This window comes from Pelmatolapia mariae, linkage group LG12 (assembly GCF_036321145.2).
Source record: "Pelmatolapia mariae isolate MD_Pm_ZW linkage group LG12, Pm_UMD_F_2, whole genome shotgun sequence".
Classification (NCBI taxonomy): domain Eukaryota; kingdom Metazoa; phylum Chordata; class Actinopteri; order Cichliformes; family Cichlidae; genus Pelmatolapia; species Pelmatolapia mariae.
This window is the reverse complement of record NC_086237.1, coordinates 19,434,027-19,455,659: the sequence shown is the minus strand read 5'-3', so window position 1 is coordinate 19,455,659 and position 21,633 is coordinate 19,434,027. Positions and strand designations below refer to the sequence as shown.

At 40.3% G+C, this 21,633-nt stretch overlaps 1 protein-coding gene across 1 annotated transcript in view; it reads right to left on the bottom strand.

Moving 5' to 3' along the window:
* Positions 1 to 21,633, bottom strand: part of arb2a (ARB2 cotranscriptional regulator A) — a 162,819-nt gene that overhangs the window by 138,975 nt on the left and 2,211 nt on the right. The window contains exons 3-6 of the mRNA XM_063490580.1: positions 21,120 to 21,221; positions 17,530 to 17,630; positions 5,131 to 5,196; positions 3,604 to 3,795 (exon numbers count right to left, since the gene is read on the bottom strand). Coding sequence (XP_063346650.1) covers positions 3,604 to 3,795; positions 5,131 to 5,196; positions 17,530 to 17,630; positions 21,120 to 21,221 — 461 coding nt within the window. The remainder of the gene's footprint in view (positions 1 to 3,603; positions 3,796 to 5,130; positions 5,197 to 17,529; positions 17,631 to 21,119; positions 21,222 to 21,633) is intronic.

Genomic DNA, 21,633 nt, shown 5'->3' with positions numbered 1-21,633 from the left:
ATGCATGAGGCCTACACAGATGGCACAAAAATTTTCCCTCAACCCAGCATTAATGTGCACTGTGCCAAATAGTTGCGAGTATACCCTGCATCCAAGTGTGATGTGTTTGCGTCTATGTATGTGTGTTTTCTCTGTGTGCATGTGTCTATGTGACTTGTATTTAATGTATGTTTTTGCCAGGTTATTAATGTGTCACCATCATATAGCAGCGTGAAAAAGACATGGGATGAATATGGGAGAAAGAGACAGGTGATGGGAAGTAAATTGCGGTGTAAGAGACAGACTGCCCTGAGATTCACCCAACAATGTGATTTTGTGTGCATGTGTGTATGCGTGTGTGTTGCGTGAAGGGGCTGATTAACTAGCCCAATCAGCAATTTTTCCTACAATCGCCTGATTGGCAGAGGTGATCCCATCGGAAGAGAGGAAAAGCTGACTCGAGCTTCCGAGGAACATGGCTAAGAATTCCAGAGTGTGCTCGCACTACATCCACACACATTACAACAGCGCTGTGAATTAACAGTTTTATCTGTATGTGTGTGTGAGTAGTGCCTCTGTGTTTTGCCAAGCCACAAGCTCCCCCAGATTTCCTTGAATGCACTCTAGTTGACCCTTTGCTGCAGGCTTTGAATTTCCAATCAGTTTCCCATGAGTAGCATCACATGAGCTACACTCGAGACAACAGATTGTTCCCACAAAACGGACCCTAATCTAAACATAATTAAAAATTATACTGAGAAAATGTGACATTCTGACCCAAAACCACACTTAACAAAGTTATAAATAAAATAATGGCATGTGTGTTGCTTTCACACAGTCACACAGAATAAGCCTGTTCTAATGAACAGTTTAAGTCCAGACACCTATTTTTTTAGGTCTGCACTCCTGATGATGGGTTGGTTACTTTCACACAGCTCATTTTCAATTGAATGACTTTAATTAAGTGGATATATACACTATTTTCTTTGATTGTTTTGTCAAAATCAATCAGTCAATCAACACAATTACTTAATTTTCCTAAATGACTTCTGACAAGTCAGGAGCATTGTGTTTAGCAGCAGAACATATCGTAGGTAGAGAGAGCAACATTCGATAGCCACAGATTGAACTGCTGACAAATAACATAGAAGCAGATGTAGTGAGGAAAGATTTGGACTGCAATCCAGCATAAACACATGTAGCAACAACTTCACAAACAGTCATCTCTTTTGCCCAGGGAGGGATAGGGGCTACTTGTCAGGTTTCAGATCTCACCTAGTCATCACAATTTTTGCTGTACCTCTCTTCCCACATGTTTGGATTAAGAAGTCCACTTGGCCGACCAATTAGGCATTCATTATAAATACTGACACAGAAGATAAATTTAAAATAATGTATTACTCATGTCATGCCACTGTGAGTGTTTGTCTTTGTGCTGGTTTACTGGGGAAAGGCTGTATCTTTAAAGAGTAAGATGGGATTCATCTGTCATTATGATGAATTAGTAGTTTGCACAGGTATGTGAGCTAGCCAGATAAAATGTTTAAGGGGAAGCGCATAAAAGGGGAGTAATAACATCATACAATTACATGTCAAATACCTGATATAATATGGCCTGTGTATGCTCAAAGAAATATTGATACCACTACGTATTATTAAATAAATGTGGGTGCCTTTTTATAACGTTGGCTGGTAGTGTAGGGTAGCTACTGAGTTTCTCCTTCTGTGCTGGAGGCACACAAAAAAAAAAATTAAATTCATATCCCTTTTTAATTTTTCCTCTCTCCTCAGTACGCGCTTTCATGCAAAACTCTTACAATAAATATAAAGTAAAATCTAAAATAAAATCATACAGTACATACTGTAAGACCAAAAAGGGAAAAGACAAATCTTATCAAATTTGTAAAGTTGACACCAAAATCACCATAAAGTGAGTCTTTTTTTAAGATGGTACAGTAGCTGTAACTCCAGTACATAAGACATCGAGAGACACTGTGTGGTATAACATAATATAGTACAAACATGTCCATAATGGATGCCAGCAGCATGAATTGACTGTAAATGTGTGTGGCTTTTTCTCCAGTGCACTCACAGTACAAGGCCCTTGTGCAGTAAATGTCTGGATGATGATTTGTCAGGGTGCAAGAACACGATTTCTTGTTTACTATGATGAATGGGCAACACTCGCACCACACACACCATGTTCTCTATATTGAAGCTGTCACTTTGGCTCTCCACAGCACAACCCTGCCTTCTCCAACTGTAACACCAGCCGGGGTAACTGTATTAGACAGTCTAGGGGTACCTGATTCATCCGTTAGCGCACATGGACACACATGCGCTACTCTAACTTCTCCAGTTGTTGTACACAATAGGAGAGGGATTTACACAGCAGAGTTTTTATGTTAATCAGATGGGCAAAACGAAGGAACGCGGGAGGAAGAATCTAGTCTGTGTCATCTGGAAGAGTAGGTCATTATACATGAAGTGGTAGTGAGGATAGAGAAGCGCGTGAAAATAATTAGACAGAAAGAGGTACCTTTTGGTTGCTGACACATACATTTGTGAAGCAGCCTGTGAGCTGGTTTAGGCATGCACACAATAACATGCCTCACTCTTTTCACATTATATATCAAACACGCATTCCCAATTTGGCAGTCTGTTTAAGCTGCTGATTTTTACCATCTCTCCCTCTCATAAGTGCTGCTGTTCCCTTGCATCGCTGTCTGCTGTTTCAACCAGTCCCCCCAGCATCCACCATTAGGTTCCTAGAAATTCAATTTAATTCCATTTTATTTGTATAGCACTAAATCACAACAGTCACCTCAGGCACTTTAAATTGTAAGGCAAAAACCCCACAATAATAGTGAAAACCCCAACAATCAGATGACCCCCTACAAGCAAACACTTGGCGTAACCTCCAGTTTTTATGTGCACCTGTAAAACTAAAAGGCTAGAAACTCTACATTGTTCCCTCTCGCATCTCAGTCATCCATGAACACATGAACGCTACACAAGAATTCTGTGAAAAGGAAAAGTGAAGAAAGTCCTTCAGTTTATTAACAATACAAATGAAGCCAAAATTCAGTGCGTGATATCATTTGATGGTAGGAGTTTGCACCTGTGACTGTATGCCTGCTCATTATTTGCCTCTGTGATCATATGAAATGTGAAATGTTCAAAGTGTTCAGCATCATAATTTCTCTTATGACCCCAGGGCGAAGTTTTGTTTTCTTTCCCTACGCTTGCGTAAGCTGTACAATGAAGTTAAACCGAAGTGAGTCGATACAGTAAATCAAGAGTCTAAACTAATAAACCAAAAAGTATGCCTGCAATCCCATTCGAACACCGAGTGAAGTACATAATATCTAAAATATGATTCCACACTGCGTCTAACTTTGCCACAACTGCTCAACAGCCCCAAACATTCAGGCCTGTGTTTCAAATAAACTGTGTGCTGCACCCATCACACCAAAAAGTCCTACAAAAACCACCAAACCAAAGCTGACTCCCAGTTTTGCAAAAAAAAAAAGGGGGAAAAAAGAAAAAAGAAACAGATCAAAGACCAGAACATTAGTTCAACAGATAATAAAATAGCTTGAAATTCTTTGTTGTGACCTCTACCTGCATGGCTCTTTCAATGAAGGGGATCTGTGTCCCTGAGTTCAAGTCCTGGTTGATGATTAGCCTACGGGCCCACTGACCAGCCCGCACCACACCACTGCCCTGGATCAGCACCAGCAGCTTAGATGGGTTGGATAAGGCATCTGGGCTGAGGTAGATAAAACCGGTGGGTTCATCTTCTGTGGCATTCACCTGAACGTCCAGAAAAATACGGGTTACCACGTGTCAGCGAAATGTAATTCATTTCAAATACAATGCTTTAAAATAATCTTGTTGTGATTTTATATGTACATCTCTGAATTCTATTGCTTTAGATGAAAAAAACACCTGAAAAAAAATGATATTTTCCATATGTAAAGTGCATGAGTTCTCTTGTGTGTACTCTAAAAAAGCTCACATGCATCGATACATTAACCACTCAGCTAACAGTCCTTATAACAGAGAGTAAAACAGAGAGAGAGAGAAAGTGTGTGTCGTTGTGCTCCACATCCAGTGCTTCTTTGCATCCTTCCCAAGTATGCCTAGAATAACCGCTAAGGAGACAAACACTGTCCATAAAAGCCATGGGTGGCAGCTGCAAGAACTTAATCCAAACAGACAAAGGGAGCCAAGTGGGGGAGAAAATCTTACCCTTTATTCTCTTGTGCGCCCTCATTCCTTCTCCCTATACTTGGCTGCGGTTAATCTTCTTAAAATCTGCGGTCACAAGTTCAATGCCATGCAGGTGGACGGACCCACCACCAACACACACACACGCCGTATACGTGTGGGCGGGTGGGCAGCAGAAAAGCATAACAGAGCAATTTTCCAGGGGAATAATGAGATAAATAGGCCAGGCAGATAAACCAGTAAAAGTGTATGGGGGCTAATGAAAGGCGCTGACTCTGGCTAGGTGATTTATGGACACTGTTAGTGCTGGAGCTAACTTTGGCATGTTTCTAAACACTGGCGCTGCCTAACATCCCCATAAACGCGCACTGAAAAATGATCACTACTTTTATACACAGAAAAAAGAGCAGGAATGGCGAGGTAAAGGGGGGGGAAAAAGAGACAAACATGCTTCCAACAACAAATAAAAGGAATTAAGTGTGCGCTCTGAGCCTGGATGAGCTGGGCAAAGAATAACTCCACGATGGCAGAAGAGAAAGTCCCCTTCAGCGCAATTGAATGCAAAACAGATTAAGCATCAGCATGCTGCGCCTCTGTGCCTTTGAAATGAAACGTCACAATACAGTTAATTTGTTGAGGAGACACTTTTGCACAAAGGATGTGGGCAGAGGAGGAGGGTAAGAAAGACAGGGAGTAAGAGAGAAACTGAGTGAGATAGAAAAAGAAAGACAAAGAATGAATTGGGAGAGCTGACTCCTCACAATCCCCTTTTCTTTAGTTTTTTAAACAGAACACTCAATATCATAATCACACTCTGAAGCCTAAGCATTTACGTCAATTTTAATATTTAATACTCCCTTTAATCTTCAATGGCATAAATCAAAGAAGAAAATGCCTCTTTTCAGTATGGGTACTTACTGGCAGGATTTCTTTAGTCATGTTGCACTTTTTCTCCAACAGCTCATAAACATACTGAGTGATGATCTGCAGAGGGAAAAAAAAGACACAGAAAACACACAGTGAGACATTACACTGATAATACAGTCTTAAAGCAATTAATAATTTTATATTGCTGTTGATACAAATCCATCCCACAAAAGTCAACTAAACTGTGTGCATGTGTGAGCAAGTAATAGCACCCACTGTCAAGCTTACAAACAGAATAAAAAATACTATTCACAGCCCTCGTTTGCCCTCTGGTCTGTGTGTGTGTGTGTGTGTGTGTGTGTGTGTGTGTACGTGTGTGTATGTGTGTGTGTGTGTGTGTGTGAGCACGAGCAACTTGAAAGGGTCTGGATTGTACTATGTGTAGTGTGTGTACGTGTGTGCGAATCACAGTGTAGTGAGAGTGTTGAGGTTGTAAGTGCCAGGAGAGGAAATCTCCTGTACAAGCGAAGGGCTGATGTAAGTTATGTTTATCCCCGCAGCCACAGCACTAAAGAACCTTATATACCGAGTCATTCCAACCCCGGGCCAAGCCTTTCATGGTTCAGTGACATTAACAACGTTCTTTTCCATTTTCCTTATTTTTTTTCTTCTTCTCCCCCTGTCCTGCTCAGCTGAGAACACAGAGAAGCACTCGGAACAGATTTCAATTTTTGATCAGGTGTGAGAGAGAGACAGAGGAGTTAACAGTGATAATAGATGGCAAGGCACGCCACCACTAGCAGTAAGATGTAGTAGAGCTATTGACGCTGTTATGATGTCTCAACGCATGCTATGACAAACTCTCTGTCCTGTACATGTCACAACAATTGTGTTTGGTTGATGGACCACAGAGAGAGCTGCTGCTATGGAGGCTCACATTGGTTTGTTTTAGAAGTGTTAGTCTTACTAAATCAGGAAACCAAAGGCCAGCCGTGGTGCCACAGCTACGCAGCGCGCCCGAGCTCGAGTTGCTGAACCCATCGACCCCCAAACACAAACAAGCAACAACCAGACACTGTTATGTCTCGCCGCACAGAGCGGGATGATGCCCAAATGACATTAATGTGTGGAAAGGAGAAAACCTGTGCTGAGACTTAAAAAATACCAGAAAGCAGACATGCACACAACAAGCGGAACAGGGATTGGTCATCGCATTTTTTACTAAATGAAATGTTTGGTTAACAAGTTAAAAAAATATATCCATTTATAAATCCAAACAATGTCAAATCATACAAATTGGCCTTCACAAGCTGCCAGTGTTTTGCAGAACCCAGCAAACTTCCTGTGTGTAGTAATGAAATTACTTATTTAGAGAAGGGAAAGGATCACTGCTCAGTGCTACAATGCCAAGTGCAAAAATGTTCTGAATCAGTACAGAAAAATGAGAAGAAAAGCAAACAAACAAACAACAGTAACGCAACATTTAAGGGACATGAGGTGTTCAGCTTTTGCAACTTTTGGCACAAAAATAAACAAATAAATAAATATTCTTTAATTCTTTAGACCACATTTCATTGTTTTATGTCAACCATGGAACAATGAAATTATGCATATCTCTAAAATTGCATGTACCAAACTTACTTAATAGGTCTTTGGAACAGCAAGGTCAAATGCAAATTACGAACTCATAAATAAATAAATAATACGAAGAGCAGCTTTTGCATCAAACATGAATTTAATGATAATCACAAAACTGTAACGTTATACCCAAAATAAACTCAGTGCTAACATAGGATACTCCTTAAAGAGCAAAACACAAGAATTACATTATGAATCAGACACATATTGGCCTTATGCCAGCCAATCAAAGGCCAGCAGACAGACCAAATGAAATCATTGATTCTACCATTTGACCCTATGGGAGGGTGGTGGTAGAGGAGCTAAAACAAGCCCCCCTCACCCCCACAGAACCTCACAGCTAATTCACTAAAATGTCAGCTGGTCTGATGAAGACTAAAATGATTCTGGGCCTCAGTATGCTAGTGTTTAATGACATCAATAAGCTTCACAGGAAATTTCATTTGCAGCATGTTATTTGTTCTGTGCCTCAGGTGGCTCAAGAAACATCTGATATAAAATAAGAAGAGAGAGTGATGGGGAATAGGGAAAGGAGAAAAAATGTGTGTGGGGGGAAATGCAAGAGTTTCACTGCATGAATATGTTTCCACTCATAAAAGATAATGTAGATTATAAATAGGAAAATAATATTCAATGGACTGTTGGGTCATCGTATCAATTCTCTTTAGTTTATAATGTCAAGATCCAATAAGAGCTAAAGAGGGACAGTGCCACCACACAACATCCGAATTCCTTAGTAACAACGGCACAGACTGGATACACACTGAAAACACGCACATACACAGGCAACCTACTTCTGTGCCGGCCTCCGAGGACTACGTCTCAGCAGCTGATCAGTACAATAAGAGAGGCCTCTTTGTCACCTAATTACCAATGTGTATTAGTGCTTTAATGAAAATGCCTGCAGGATGCAACTCTGAGTGTCTACATTGTCAGCATCAGACGATAAGACAAGCACGAGGAACTGATTTGGCAAGTAATATTAAGACACACAAAGAGAGGGGAAGCAAGGGAATGAAATGGAGAAACACAGAAGCATGTTTATAGGAGTGAAATCAATAGGTTTCACTGCCACAAATGCTACCATGATCTTTTTATCTGCAATTCGCTTGTATTATCAGGCTAACAAGACACAGGCACAGCATTATTTTAAATGTCAGCGCAGGTTCAAATTACATTAGTTTAGATTATTGTAAAAGGTTGAGGTCAAAGTCCCACACTGCATGATGTTATCTTCAGGGACACACACGAGTGACAGTTTGCAAAACATTTGTATCTGCACCCTTTACTGGGGTTTTTTTTTCAGCCTTCAGAGAAACAAACTCAGACAGAATGTAAATGATGATAAATTATACTAATAAAACAAACTTTCCACATGCCTGTGATATATATACGCAGATCCTGGGACAATCTTTGGAATACGAGGTCGCCTCTGTGTCTGTGGTTTGTGTAGAGGAAGCATTGTGGTGATGAACCATGAAGAGGGGGATCAGAGAGGAAGGAAGGGACTTAGAAGGAAGCTCAGCAGGAGGAAAGAAAGAAGACATGAAGGGAGGGATGTGAAGAAATCCCTAGGACACATAGTCTCGTGCCAGCTCCCACAGCGGTGAACAGCTGAGAGGAGAAGGGGTAATTGAAGAGGGGATGTGGGAGAGAGAGAGAACAGTGAGTGCATGGCCTTGATAAGAGGCCCTTAAGTGGGTGGGCAGTGACATCAGCTCCTCGCAAACCCCTGGTCATCCCCATAACAGTCTCTTCATCACTCACAAACAAACACCACGCCAAGGTCTTAATGAAGACCATCGTGGCTGCAAGTAGATATACTCTTAAACTCCTCACTACAGACAGAGAAGAAGACCTCCCACATTAAGTGTGTGTGTGTGTGTGTGTGTGTTCTCCCACTGATTGCAACAGTCATGCCTGGTTTGGCTGACCGCACCTGGGGCAATAAGCAGCTCAGTCTTCCCAGAAACACAAAATAACAAATATTGGGAGTAAGAGAACCAAGACAGGAAGAGGAGGACAGATTAAGAGGCAATAAAGATGAGGAACAGGAATAAGGGAAAGCAAAGCAAATATTAAGAGAAAAGAAGGATCGGAGCGAGAGGATGACAGTGATTAAGCAGGAAATGGTTTTGATGCTCAGTGCAAAGGGAACAAAAACTGGGGTTAGAACAAGGAAGCAAAAGAATGTCATAATCTAAAATTAGCCCACAGACAAAATCATGAAATACAATTTGTTTGCATGCATTAATTATAACATATTTTCAGCTGTTTTTTAGTCTCAACTTTTAAATAATCCAGAGTTTAAGTTTGAGAGCCAGTTTCAGGAAGTTAAAACAATGTAATTAGAAACATTTTTAACACTTACTGAGGCCACTGAGGCCACACCTCTTCATCTGCAAAACTATATTTAGGTGGAAGAAGGCACGTGCGATGACATAGTAAAGACAGAGACGCATACTGTATACACACATACACAGGAAACCAAAGCAGAAGCACACACACCTCTTGTCTCTCTAGTCCAGAGCCCTCTCCCAAAGCCACTTAGCCATAGAAACCAGAGAGCAAGAAGAGGCATCAAAGCTGTTTATATAATGAAACTGAAAGAGCTGCTCCGTGCCGTATCACTGACTGCACCCAGAAAAGCATTCCTTCTTCTCCAGAGAATAGAGGAAAGGAAGAAAAAGGGGGGAGAAAAAAAAAGAAGAAAATCCCCCTGAACAATGCAGCACAACAACAGCGGCAACAACAGCAAAGCATACTCAGAAAGAGAGATACTGTGAAAATGAGAGTGAGCGTGAGGCAATAGAAAGGTTGTTTATTTTAAGTCAGCCTCATGTACCAACAGAAAATGTATTAAAATAGGCCCTATTGCTGTGAATTTGTGATCTGTCAGTCCGCGTGGGAAACAAAGAAAGAGAGACAGAGGGAGAGAGAGACAGAGAGGGAGAATGCTGTAATTCCCATGAGGTCTCTGTCATTCTTCTGTCAGAGGAGAGAGGGCTCTCCAGGGGAAGAGAAAGTTCTCAGACACAGACAGACAGACTGTTTACACTTAGCGTGGATATCCCTCTCTCTCACTCACTCTCTGCCCTCCCTGCACTGCTCATCCTAATGGCATCATAATGACCTCCTCAGGTGTTAACTGAGAAGCCGGCAGAGGGCTAATTCAAACTAAGGTATTGTATGCCTCGGTGGGTGTCGGCAGCAGCGACAGATGTCTTTGCTGTAACTACCAGCTCTCCTGTCTTTTCCCCAACAGCCCTTCCACCCCCACCCCCACCCCCTGCCCAATTCCCTTTTCTTTCATCAACTCAAATCCACCTCACCCACTCCTTGCAACCATTTTTTTTTTGTATGGATGTGTCTGCTTCCTCCTTCGTGCTCTCGCAAAAGCTGCAGCAGCAGTTTTAAAGTGTTTTGGGAATGGATACGTGATGGCAGTCGGTGGCTCAGGGCAGACAGCTGTCATTTATAGTTCCTCTTTAGAGAGATCCCATTAGCTTCCCAACAAAATGGTCCACAACTGTTATGGGGCCTCCTGGTGCTTTAAGTACAGTATGGAAGCCTGTCTCCAGGGTTTCTATCATTGGCTGGATGCAACACTTAATGACTGCTCAATGACTTTTTATGGGTAACTCAAAGAACCTCTAAAAGCAAAGAACATAATCCATTTCTTGTTCAAAATGGGAAAAAATGCTTCAAAGTTTGTTTAACAGAACAAAAATGTAAAATAAAACATCTGATTGAATAGCTTGTGAATCCAGTTAATAGTAAATAATATTTCTTATTACACCACTACTTCCCTACTTCTCAAAATAAGTCACGTATATGATTGTTTTTTTCTTTAGATACTCTTTGAAGACTAGAGTAAAACTAAAAGAGTAGTACACTGATGTTTCTCAGTGTATTTTCAAAAACACTGTCAAAGAATTTGATTACAAAGGTTGGGTAGTGCTAAAAAACAAAGATGCAATATCTCACAGGTAACTTCTTTAACTGGCAACAGGTCAGCAACATGACTGGGTATACAGTAACTCCAGCAGAGCATAGCTCAACAATTTGGGAATAATGCTATTTTCTGGGAGGACTGACACTGAGAAAGAGGCAGGCTACACTCTAGACTGACGGCCAGTTATTAAAGGTACAGCAATTTAATTATAACTTTCATCAGCAAAAGTACTTTAAAATAAGGGGCATCTACCATTACTCTCAAAGGACAAGCAGTAAAATCAAAGGCCAAACACTTCAAGCAGGCTAAAACATATATAAAGGAGAAGTGGGGGAAAAAATTCCACATTGTTGAGCACAGATTCATCGTTTCAGTTTTATTGTATGAGTAATATTCAAGCTCTGTTCTTTAAACACCTCCACAATTTTTGTCTCCTTCCTTTTTTTTTAACATTATTATGTCACACTGTGTCACAGAAATTGTCTCGTTAAAATTTAGAGGCAAAAACACTTTTACACTATTTTACACTTTTACACTTATTTGCAAACTTTTACACTATATAAAAGTTTGCAAATAACAGTTCAATAGTCAACATGATTTAAAACAGCAGGTTAATTTGCTAGTGTTAGGATGTCAGTGCTGAACACAACCACACTGTATTTGTTTCTTTAATATTATTATGGTAGCCAAAGTTACAAGTTCACAGGCCCAAGACAGTATGTACAGTGCAATTGATACACTGTGGAAGATTAAATTAATCCAGATATTAACCCACCCACTGAACAATTTCATTGGATTAAGACTAGGTACAATTATAATCACCAAAGATTTTCTTTTGGCTGACTACAGGTTTTTGTTAGAAACCTGTTATACCTTCTTATTGAATATTTGCGCAGCGGGATTTATAATGATGCAGGATAATAACCCAAAACAAACCTTGCAGGTTTTCAAGACGTATCTGAAGGCCAAAAAGAAAACAAAGAAAAAAAACAAAAGAGGCATTCACACACACCTGAGCTCAGCACAAGGGAAAATATACAGGGACAGCGAGCTTTCCTGACACCAGAAAAAGCAATCATACTGGAAAACATGGGTTTTGCACACAGGCCTATCTCAAGCGCATTATGTAATTAAATACTAAGACATTTTTCAAAGATTGAATTTTAATTTCAGATCACAGCTCATATCATGATTTCTAATTATAAATAATTAATGCCATTTAAAAATATCTTCACATTTGGTCTCAGACTTTTGTACCACACATTTTATACCCTTCACTTGTACTAGCACCAGTGCCCGAAACCTTGGCTAGCAAGTCGCCAATATGACAACCAATATCCATAATGTGGAAACAGAGTGAGACAGGAGGAGAAAAAAAAAAGATAACAGAGGGACTGTAGATATTGTATGAGACAAGAGAGAGAGAGATAAAGAGACAGTGAGAAAATGAGAAAGAGAGAGAGCGAGAGAGGGGGAGAGGGAGAGAGAGACAGCTCTCTAATTCAGCCATCTGGCTAGCTTTACTTCATTATAATATTCTGACTGTGTGTGTGTGTTTACAAATTTGTGACTGCCTTCCATTCGACAGATGCAGACAGAGCAGAGAAGAATCCTCATTTATTAACAGCTTAATAGAGCTCCATCTGGGCCAGACCCTATGCTTGTCTCCTATCAGAGAGATTCATCACCAAATCACTGGAATTAGACTACAACTGACACCTACACAGGCTGAGGTGACCCTGCTGCATTGAATAACATTGCACAGATAGCCCACTCTTTATTAAGCTGTAATATGCCATAATGATAACACTGAGAGCCAAAAATGGGAAATGTCACTATAGCAGTAGTGTGTGGGGTTTTCAGGTGGGTTTCTCCAGTCCTATCTGTACAGAATAACCTAGCTTCCCTTACAAAACATAGTTCACATTATTAATAAACAGATGCTCCTTGAGTACATTTAAAGGTTTTCAATTTATGGATCTGAGGAATAACCTTCTACTATAAGTCTGCTATATAGCGTACTATAAGTATTTCATTTATTTTACTAGATCTAAAAATCAGGGCGCTATCTAACCTTATGTAGCATTTCTTGATTTTGGAACCACAGCCCAGGCACGTATTTCCCCCCCTCACTTATATGCAGAGAAATATGACCAGTGGTCTCCGAACAAAGTGGACTGGTGGAACTTCTCTCACATACCATCTGCAAATCTCTCTACATAATACCATGATTATATGGCAGAAATTCGGAATGATTTTTTTATACATAAAAAATAATTTGCTGCTCTTGTGCTCAACCAAAATTTGGTTCCCATCTCTTTCTTTTGCTTGGAGGCCATCACACCAACATCCTCGTTCTCCCTCTCTCTATCTGTCCCTCCATTCAGACTAGGCTGAAGTGCAAATTGGACATCTGGTGCTGTGATGTGTCTGACAATACAGCCGCCACCCTCCCGCCTCCGTGCACACAGACACACAAATGCACGTGCACATACAAGGAGTCCTCCACGCAAAATGCAGAACTGTGAGCATACAGTGATGGTAAAAGGAAGAAAGGAAGGAGAGAGGGAGAAATGGACAGAGGCATGGAGAAAGGGAGGGAGAGAAAGGAATGTGATTGAACATTAGGGGGCAATGATGAAGCTATTCTATTCACACTGCCAGGGGCAAACACATGCACCCATGTCCTTGTGCCATCTTACACAGCTCTTGGGCTGAATGTAGCTAGTTCTCAGACCGTCTCAGGTGGCTGGCTGATAGAGGGCATTAGGGTGTGTTGTGGAGTGGAGTTGGCTTATAACAGAGCTGTCTGCATAGAGTGTTGTTCCACATTTACCCTCATGACATCTGCAAAAAGTCTTCTGTCTGACATAAAGAAAAGGATGATAGTGTTGAGAGAAACGACTACACAAACAAACAACAGCATGCAGTAAGAATTCAAGGAGAAATACATTTGCATGCATTGGCTATACAGTTGCATAAATAAGCATACAGGTATGGCTTTGTACACACACACATACACACACACACACATCCTTAAACCCACACATAAAGAGGCTGACTAAGCACCATAACCTACTTTTACAACCAAAGGCATACAATTCAGTAGTTGTGTCTATTTATAATGGAGCATATTTCTTCCCAGCAAAAACAATGCATTTGTACTTGCAAAGCTGTATGAGAGGTACAGTATTCATTTTCTTGAATCATCTGTGGCCTAAAAACAACAGACAGATAATATTGCTTATTCAGGTAGTGCTCCTTTCTTCTTAGCCAGTTAATCTCCTGAAGCACAACTCATACAGTATTTGTTCTCATTACACAAGCTCACATCAACAGGGATTGACACTATTTCCTTTCTCCTTCTCTGAAGAAGATATAACTGTCAATTTTTTTTAATCACAGGATGAATAAAATTTGCATACATTGTGCTTGATGATTATTTGCTTCATCTGAATGCTTGGCCCCCCTCAGATGCTCGAGTTCAGCTGGTTTAAATATCTGTGTGTTCTTTCTGGGCCTTTGCTTTCCTGCTACCAAATGTTTGTTTCTACATCCTCTTTAGATGCTGGTAGATAGCGCCCAAGCATTCAAAAGAAAAGGGGGGAGGGGGGGGGGGGGGATTTACAGACGGCTCTCAAAGGAGCTACTGTATACAGCATTAAAAAAAAACCCAGGTAATCCCACAAACAGGTCTATCACTTTGCTTTGAACTTCAAAGAATGTTCACAACAATTAAAAGCAACATAGTAGGGAATGCAAATTACAAAAAGAAAAAAAAAGAAAAAGATTACAAAAGAACATTTGTCTCATTATCTTAATGCATATTGTATGTTGTGGAACTGTGGGAGTGAATTAGAGGTGAACTTTATAATGGTGTATGTTTGGATATACAGAAAAAAATTCTGTATATCCAAAAAGGTGCATCAAAGAGCTCCACAGAAAATATTGAGCTCGGCTTAAATAATACATTTAGTTTAATCAAATTTTTTTCAAAGGTACAGTCAGTTTTTTTTTAGTTTATTTAACAGAAAAAATAAAATTGTATTTATAAATATACAATTATTAGTGTGTAATTAGAAATACTCCTATGTATCTTAGAAATACACAGGAGCAGACACCAGTTTGTGAAAGCCGCCATGTTGCCCCACCATCTGAAAATACAGTGACTAAGATGGACACTGTCATTACACCTCACTGCATTTTATGTATGTGGCTAGAGACTGGCCACATGCGTAGTACGCCAAAGACAGAGGAGAAGAGAACATTCATTTTAATTCGGGTCTGCATTATCAGACTCTACGATATGAAGGATCATATCGATGTTTTAACATCTGAGAAGAGGTTCCCTTCACCAAAGAAGTGAAAACAGAAATAGACAACGCGACTGACACCTGGAATATCATGTCATTCTCTTCCTCCTCTTTGCTAACTGTCCGAGCCCAACAGTGTCAAGCTAACAGCAGCTAACAAAGGCTAATAGCAGCTGACAGCTCAACAGTTGCCGATAAAAAAGCTCAGGATATCTTCAACAACTCACCTCAGCATTACTGTCATTGAACAGCCATGAACTTTACTGACTCATCAACTTGTATCGAACACCATTCACAAAGTTTTATAGCTTCCCCCGAAGTAAATAGACGTGGACACGTAAACAGCAGACTGACAGTCTACACTTAGTACAGATGTATTTTGTATTTTGAATTGGGAGGGGTGAGAAAACAGAATTCAGCTGACTGCAATCTGCTCACATCTAGTGGTGAGATTTTACAAAAGGTGCCTTTACGTACCTAGTGACACATCTAGTGACTTTTTGGACAAACAGTCACCAAAACCTACAGATGAGTGAAAAGTCTCCTCTCCCACCATAAACAAACTGCTCTCTGTGGCTACACAGTTGAGTGAGAGGCTGTGATCTACTTGTACAGATATGCACAGTGTTGTTTGGAAGGTCTGGGTAACAAATCATACTTGAGAGCATTTTTAATCATCACTTAACATTTATACGCAGTCACATGAAAAAGAAAGTTTTCATAGGACACTATCGAGGTCGGTGAAAAACTAAGTACACCCATAAGAAATAAATGGACTGGTTCTTATATAATGATTTCGTATTCTGCTTGACCACTCAAAGTGCTTTATCCAACACACCACATATTTACATACACATTCACACAAGCAGTATAAATACTGCTTGTTTTTAATGTAAAGTGAACACTACCCGCTCCTATCTATTCGTATACATTTATACTCTGAATCCATTGGGCACAACTCGGCATTCAGTATCTTGCCCAAGGACACTCTGGCATGTAGACTGGAGCAGCTAGGGATCGAACCTACCAACCTTCCAATTAGAAGAGGACCTGCTCTACCTCCTGAGCCACAGCCACCCCAATTAAGAGGGTAAGTAGGAGCCAGGTGCCACTAATCAAATGCACTTGATGAACTGATTATCAGGAAGTGTGACCACGTCTTTAAATGGAGAAGTGTGGCCAGTTTGCTGGTGTAGAGCATTCGGATGTCTGTTAACACAATACCACAATCTTTCCAGGAGTCGATACACCAGCAAATTCACTCCAAGGTGAAAACGTGCAATGATCAGAGAAAATGGAAAAAAAAAAATCATCACAAAGGCTTCATTACAGTTATAAAATCAAGATTCTTAAAAATAAATACAATTGATTCAACTTAAAGACAGGTCTTTAGTCATGCTGAGAAATATAATAAAAATATGAATTAATTCGTGTAAAGCAATATCCTAAAAGGGACCAAAGCATAATGTTTTCAGGTCAGAGGAAATAATAAAGTCATAAAAAGAAGGATGATTATCAGCTGAAGAAAATGAGACTACCTATACCTATTTCAAGTTGCTTCTCAAAGTTCAGCTTTAAGTTTTTGGCAGAAAGCTTACATCATGATGTGAGTCCCCCACTACGTAATGCTAGAAAAACAAGCTCCAACATTATCTGAGCAACAAAAACTGAACTTAAAAGTATTATTTCCCTAAAGTAGTAATGTCACAACGCCAACGATCCCTACCAATACCAAAATTTCATGATTCCTGGTACCAAATTAGCCACAAAAAAACAGCTTCAGACTGAAAGTTATGAAAGTATGCTATTGTGAGATTTTTGTTTTAGCTTAAATGAGATAACATTAGCGTTGGTTTAAAAAGGCTAAGATTCACTGTTAATATACAGAGTGTATCAAAAAGAATTTCCCAATTTCAAAGTGCTTTAATTGCACAGCTGTTTACCGGTGAAGATCAAAACAGGGGACTCGTAAATTTCACATGTTTGCAGATCAGCAGGGACTCTAGACATGCTCACAAACGTATGGGACGGGTTTGACTATTATATGGACCTGTGCCATGTGTCTGGAGGGGGGCACATTGAGCACTTCTGAACACTACAAGTTTTACATGTAAAACTTTATATTCAGGAAGAATTTTTAAATTTACCACAAGCTTTTATGGCTAATAAAATGAGCTTTTTTAAAAATTAGATTATGCTTTTTGATACACCCTGTGTATGTTTTTAATGTAAAGTGAACAAAAAACTTATTATACTCAGTGGCTGTAGATTCTGTTGCCTGTCTTTGTAGAGCAAGTTCAAAGTGCTTACTTAAAGAAGTGCTTAGAATACATTCTGTATTTTAGTTGCCTATAGCTTTGTGTGTCAGTCTGAGCCTATTTGCTGTCCAAACAGACAACAACCAGTGCAACATCTTCTCACCAGTCAAGACAGATAATCCTAATAAGCTCAGCAGCTGAAGCCAAACTTGATCAATATGGCCCAACTGAAGCATAATAAAGCATACTATGAACTGGCAGGCCAGCAGAAAAAGCAGTGTGTTACCTCTCCAAGAGCTTCATAGCGTTTCTGGTTCCAGCGGTGGAGATCCTCCCTGGCATTGAACACAAAGGGTTCACCCGTTTTTATATGGCGGAGCTGGCCATCTGTGGGAAAAAAATGTAATGGGACAAAAAGACACGTGTAATAATAATAAACAATACCTTTCTATTATTTCTATTACAGCGTGCAAGTGAAGTAGGTGAATCCCTGCTCTTGACTGCACATCAAAACGTACATCTGCCTGCCAAACTAAACTTGACTTTTTTTACTGCTTATTTCTTATCCCCCCCACCCCCACCCCCACCCCCATCTGGCAGGTACAAGGCCCATGGATGCAGCAGCATTCTTCCAGTCACGACTCCAACAGCCTTCTGGGTTGTCTGGCAGGCCAGAGCTGGACAGCTGGTATGGTAAAAATTCTCTTTCCCTCTCTCTGTCTCTTCACTCATCTAAAAAGCCTCTCCCCTTCCTCTTTAACAGTGCCCATCTCCCTCTCCCTCTCCTTCAGTGCTCACTCTGGCGACAGGCCACAGTTCTGTCCCTGCCTTTTCCACCTGAAATCTCCAAGAGCAAAGACTAAAGTGGGTGTGGGAAAGGTTCTCAGTATGTTTTGTGTATGCGTGTGAGCATGAAGGGAGAAAGTTCGGCTGGCAAGCATTAGGCACAACGACAACTGCTCCTCGTAATTCCTTTGAGGATGTTGTCTGGGCATCAGCCAATCACCCTAAGCAGAAGAGCTTACACACACACAAAAACCCACACAGATCAGAAGCTCCAGCCAGGAGGACCAGGTGTGGGAATACAGTAGGTGTCACTTAAGTATCTGCGCTTCCGTAAATTGCTACAAGTAAGCCACACTGCCATTACTACACAAAAGAATTGACAGAGAAAACGAAAAGTCTTTGGAACGATGCTTAAGTGATTTATTATAATTCAAGGAAACGAGGGGAGCTTTTAGTATATTCAAGATATATTTAATGCAAAACAGTCCTAAGATACAAAAACAGTGTTCAGAAATGGAACTACTTTTTTCAGCAATTACCCTCATGTGGCTGTGGAACCCCTACCTTAGCAATGAGCCCATCGATCCTCCAGTTGACACTACAACACAATAAAACACTAAACAGTGTTAAATTTAATTTTGACCTTTATGACTGCAAAAATTGTAAGAGCTAAGCCACAAAAAGTACACATACTTAACCCAAATAGCCAGGGGGCTCTCATACTTTCTCAATTATTGCAAAACGTAAAAACCATCTAAGATATAAATAAATAAATCTTTGCAAGATAAAAGAATGCGCATTTTTTTCATTTCCTTCTAAATTGCCACCATTTTCACACCTCTATCAATGTGATAAATCGTACATTGCTAGCTCACTGTATATAACAACATTCGCTTTCATAGTTACTTGTTAGACAACCTGTAATCCTGAATGCAGGTTCGGTGTCGCTTTGCATTAAAAAATAGATTTGTGCCTGAGAGGTACACAAGAAGTTAGGATAAAGCAGTGTGCACAAAAAGTACTTTGAAAAAAAAATCAATTATGCACTCGTGGAGGGGTGAGGATCTAAACACTACTGCCTAAAAGAGGAGCTATAATGAAATCCTACAGTAGCAAAGGTGTGTGTGTGTCTGTGTAGGTGCGTGTGTGTCTGTGTGTATGTATGCATGGGCTGGGGGTGATCAGCTCCACCGTCTCCCACATCACATCCTCTCAAAGGAATAACATTTTCTCAACTTTTCTCCTCTTTTTCTGTCATAATTAGCATTCTGTTCTCAATTTGGCCGCTTAATTAGGTGTACATAACCTTGGATTTCCAGTAATGGAAAACCGCAGGGCTAGCAAGATGAAGCCATCATCTTCAGTGATTAAGATACCTGCAAACTATTGTACACAGCCTCTTCTGTATTCACATCATTACATGGTCAAATTAACATTTTTGTTCCACCTGTCTCTGGCTAAAGTAGCCCGAGAGCAGCTATATAAATGCCTGCAAGCCAGAGCGACTGTGTGTCGACATACTAGAGACATTGCCTGAGGGCCACCATGGCTTTAATAGAAATGCTATCCTTCAAAAACAGGCCTGAGTAGAAACTGACAAGACATACAGATTGGTAGGGCTGTGCAGTGTGTGTGTGTGTGTGTGTGTGTGTGTGTGTGTGTGTGTGTGTGTGTGTGTGTGTGAGAGAGAGAAAGAGAGAGAGAGAGCAAGCTCTTCTTCAGCTGGAGATTTTACACAGGATGTGAAAATAGAGAAATACAGAGGAAGGGATATAAAAAGGGATGAAAGGAGACAGAAGGAGGAGGAAGAGGAGATGGAGAGTCTCTGAATGTGTTTCTGCCTCCATGGTAGACTGAGCTGGGACTTGCGGGTGGGGTAGAGTGGTTGGCGGGTGTTGGCATAATAGCCGGTGGGGGCTAAGTCTCCATGTCTCTGTTCTTAGGCACAGCGAGGTTATGCAAATGCTCCGTCAGGCAGAGGGCAAGGCTGAGTAGGTTACTGACGGGCCGTAGAGTACACAACATGTCCCCCACTCAGCCAGACAGACAGCCAGTAGAGACACTGACAGAGAACAGAGAGAGGGCGAGAGAGAGAGAAGAAAAGGCTACAAAGGAATACTAAGCCAAAATCACGAGCACTACTACCTTTCCAGCTCTTCCCCCTTTTCTCCACCTGGTTTGATTAAAGCAAGCCAAGAGAATCCTAAAGAGACTTTCATATCATCTACACCCACACCACTTTGGCTTCAGCTCTGCTCCTTACTCTAATGTTGAATGACATACACCTTTACTTGCTCAAAGAGACATTGTCATTAAATATAAAATGCTGACATAACACAAAAGAGAGCGGTAATGATTCCAGTTCCCCAACCTGAGGACCATGACCCATCTAGCACTCTAAGGTTTAATCTCACGGATCACAAGACGACAAAAGAAGTAAATCAAGGCAGAAAAAAGTATTACCTTTTTTTTAACACAAATCTGACCTGACTTTTACAAATTTGCTTACTGGTGGATTTCATCAGTTTGCAACAAAAAGTTACAAGCAGACATTGCTTTATTTTAAGGCGTCACGAGCCATAAAAATTGGAAACCACTACAGCTGACACGTAAAAGACAGACCCTTGTATAGTTTTCTGGAATTTACTTCCAGACCTTACAGAGTTTTTTCCTCAATCCAGACAAAATGTAACACATTCACCTCAGTTAAAGAATTATGTCTATGCTGTCTGCAGTGTCACTTATGGCAATGAGAAACTTTCTGTATCTCTCTCCCTTGGGTCTGAGTGATCTACATTTTCTTATCGGGATCTGTGTGAAAGTCAGTGTACCATTCAATTTGTTATTATTATGCAGATTCATCCATGACGCTATGACACTACAGAACTGTGCACGTGTCAGCAAAGAAGGCCACAAGTAGACTAGAAAAAATAGCATAACTCATCTAATCTTTGTCATCTTTGACATCTCTAGATGTCATGGGATTTGGTGTTTTTTGTTACGGCAGCAGGCTTTGTGTAACTGGTCAAACCGTGGAGCTCATCATGACACTTTTGGCTTTTGTTTTAAAAAGTAAATCTATGCACTCACATTCATTAAAGGCATATTCAAACTCCTCCAAGGTTTTGGGGAAAGTGAAAGGAGGTTCATCTTTCTTCATCAGTTCATCCAAGTCTATTCTTGACAGCAAATCTGTGGAAAAAAAGCAAATGATTTTATTTCAATGATACAAACTCCATCCATCCGTTTTTCCCACTTATCTGCATTATACAAAATCCACACATTCATTTTGTAATCTCAGTTTCTCTCCCACAATGTTGAAATCACTATGTACATTTTACTTTCATTATCCCCATATGACGAAGTAACAGATGATGATACAGTGCCCCCATGCTTGTTTAAACTAAAAGGTCTTCTTAAATCATCATTAAGATGTACAGTGGGTAGAAAAGAGAGCATTCACATACAATACATACAATATATACATTAAGTATAGTTTTAAGTTCAAGAGACAAATGTTTAACATATCCTAACAGAGAGATACCATAAAATGTCTTGGTAAGGTGTAAAACTGACATGTGGTTATTCAGCAGTCTACTGGGGT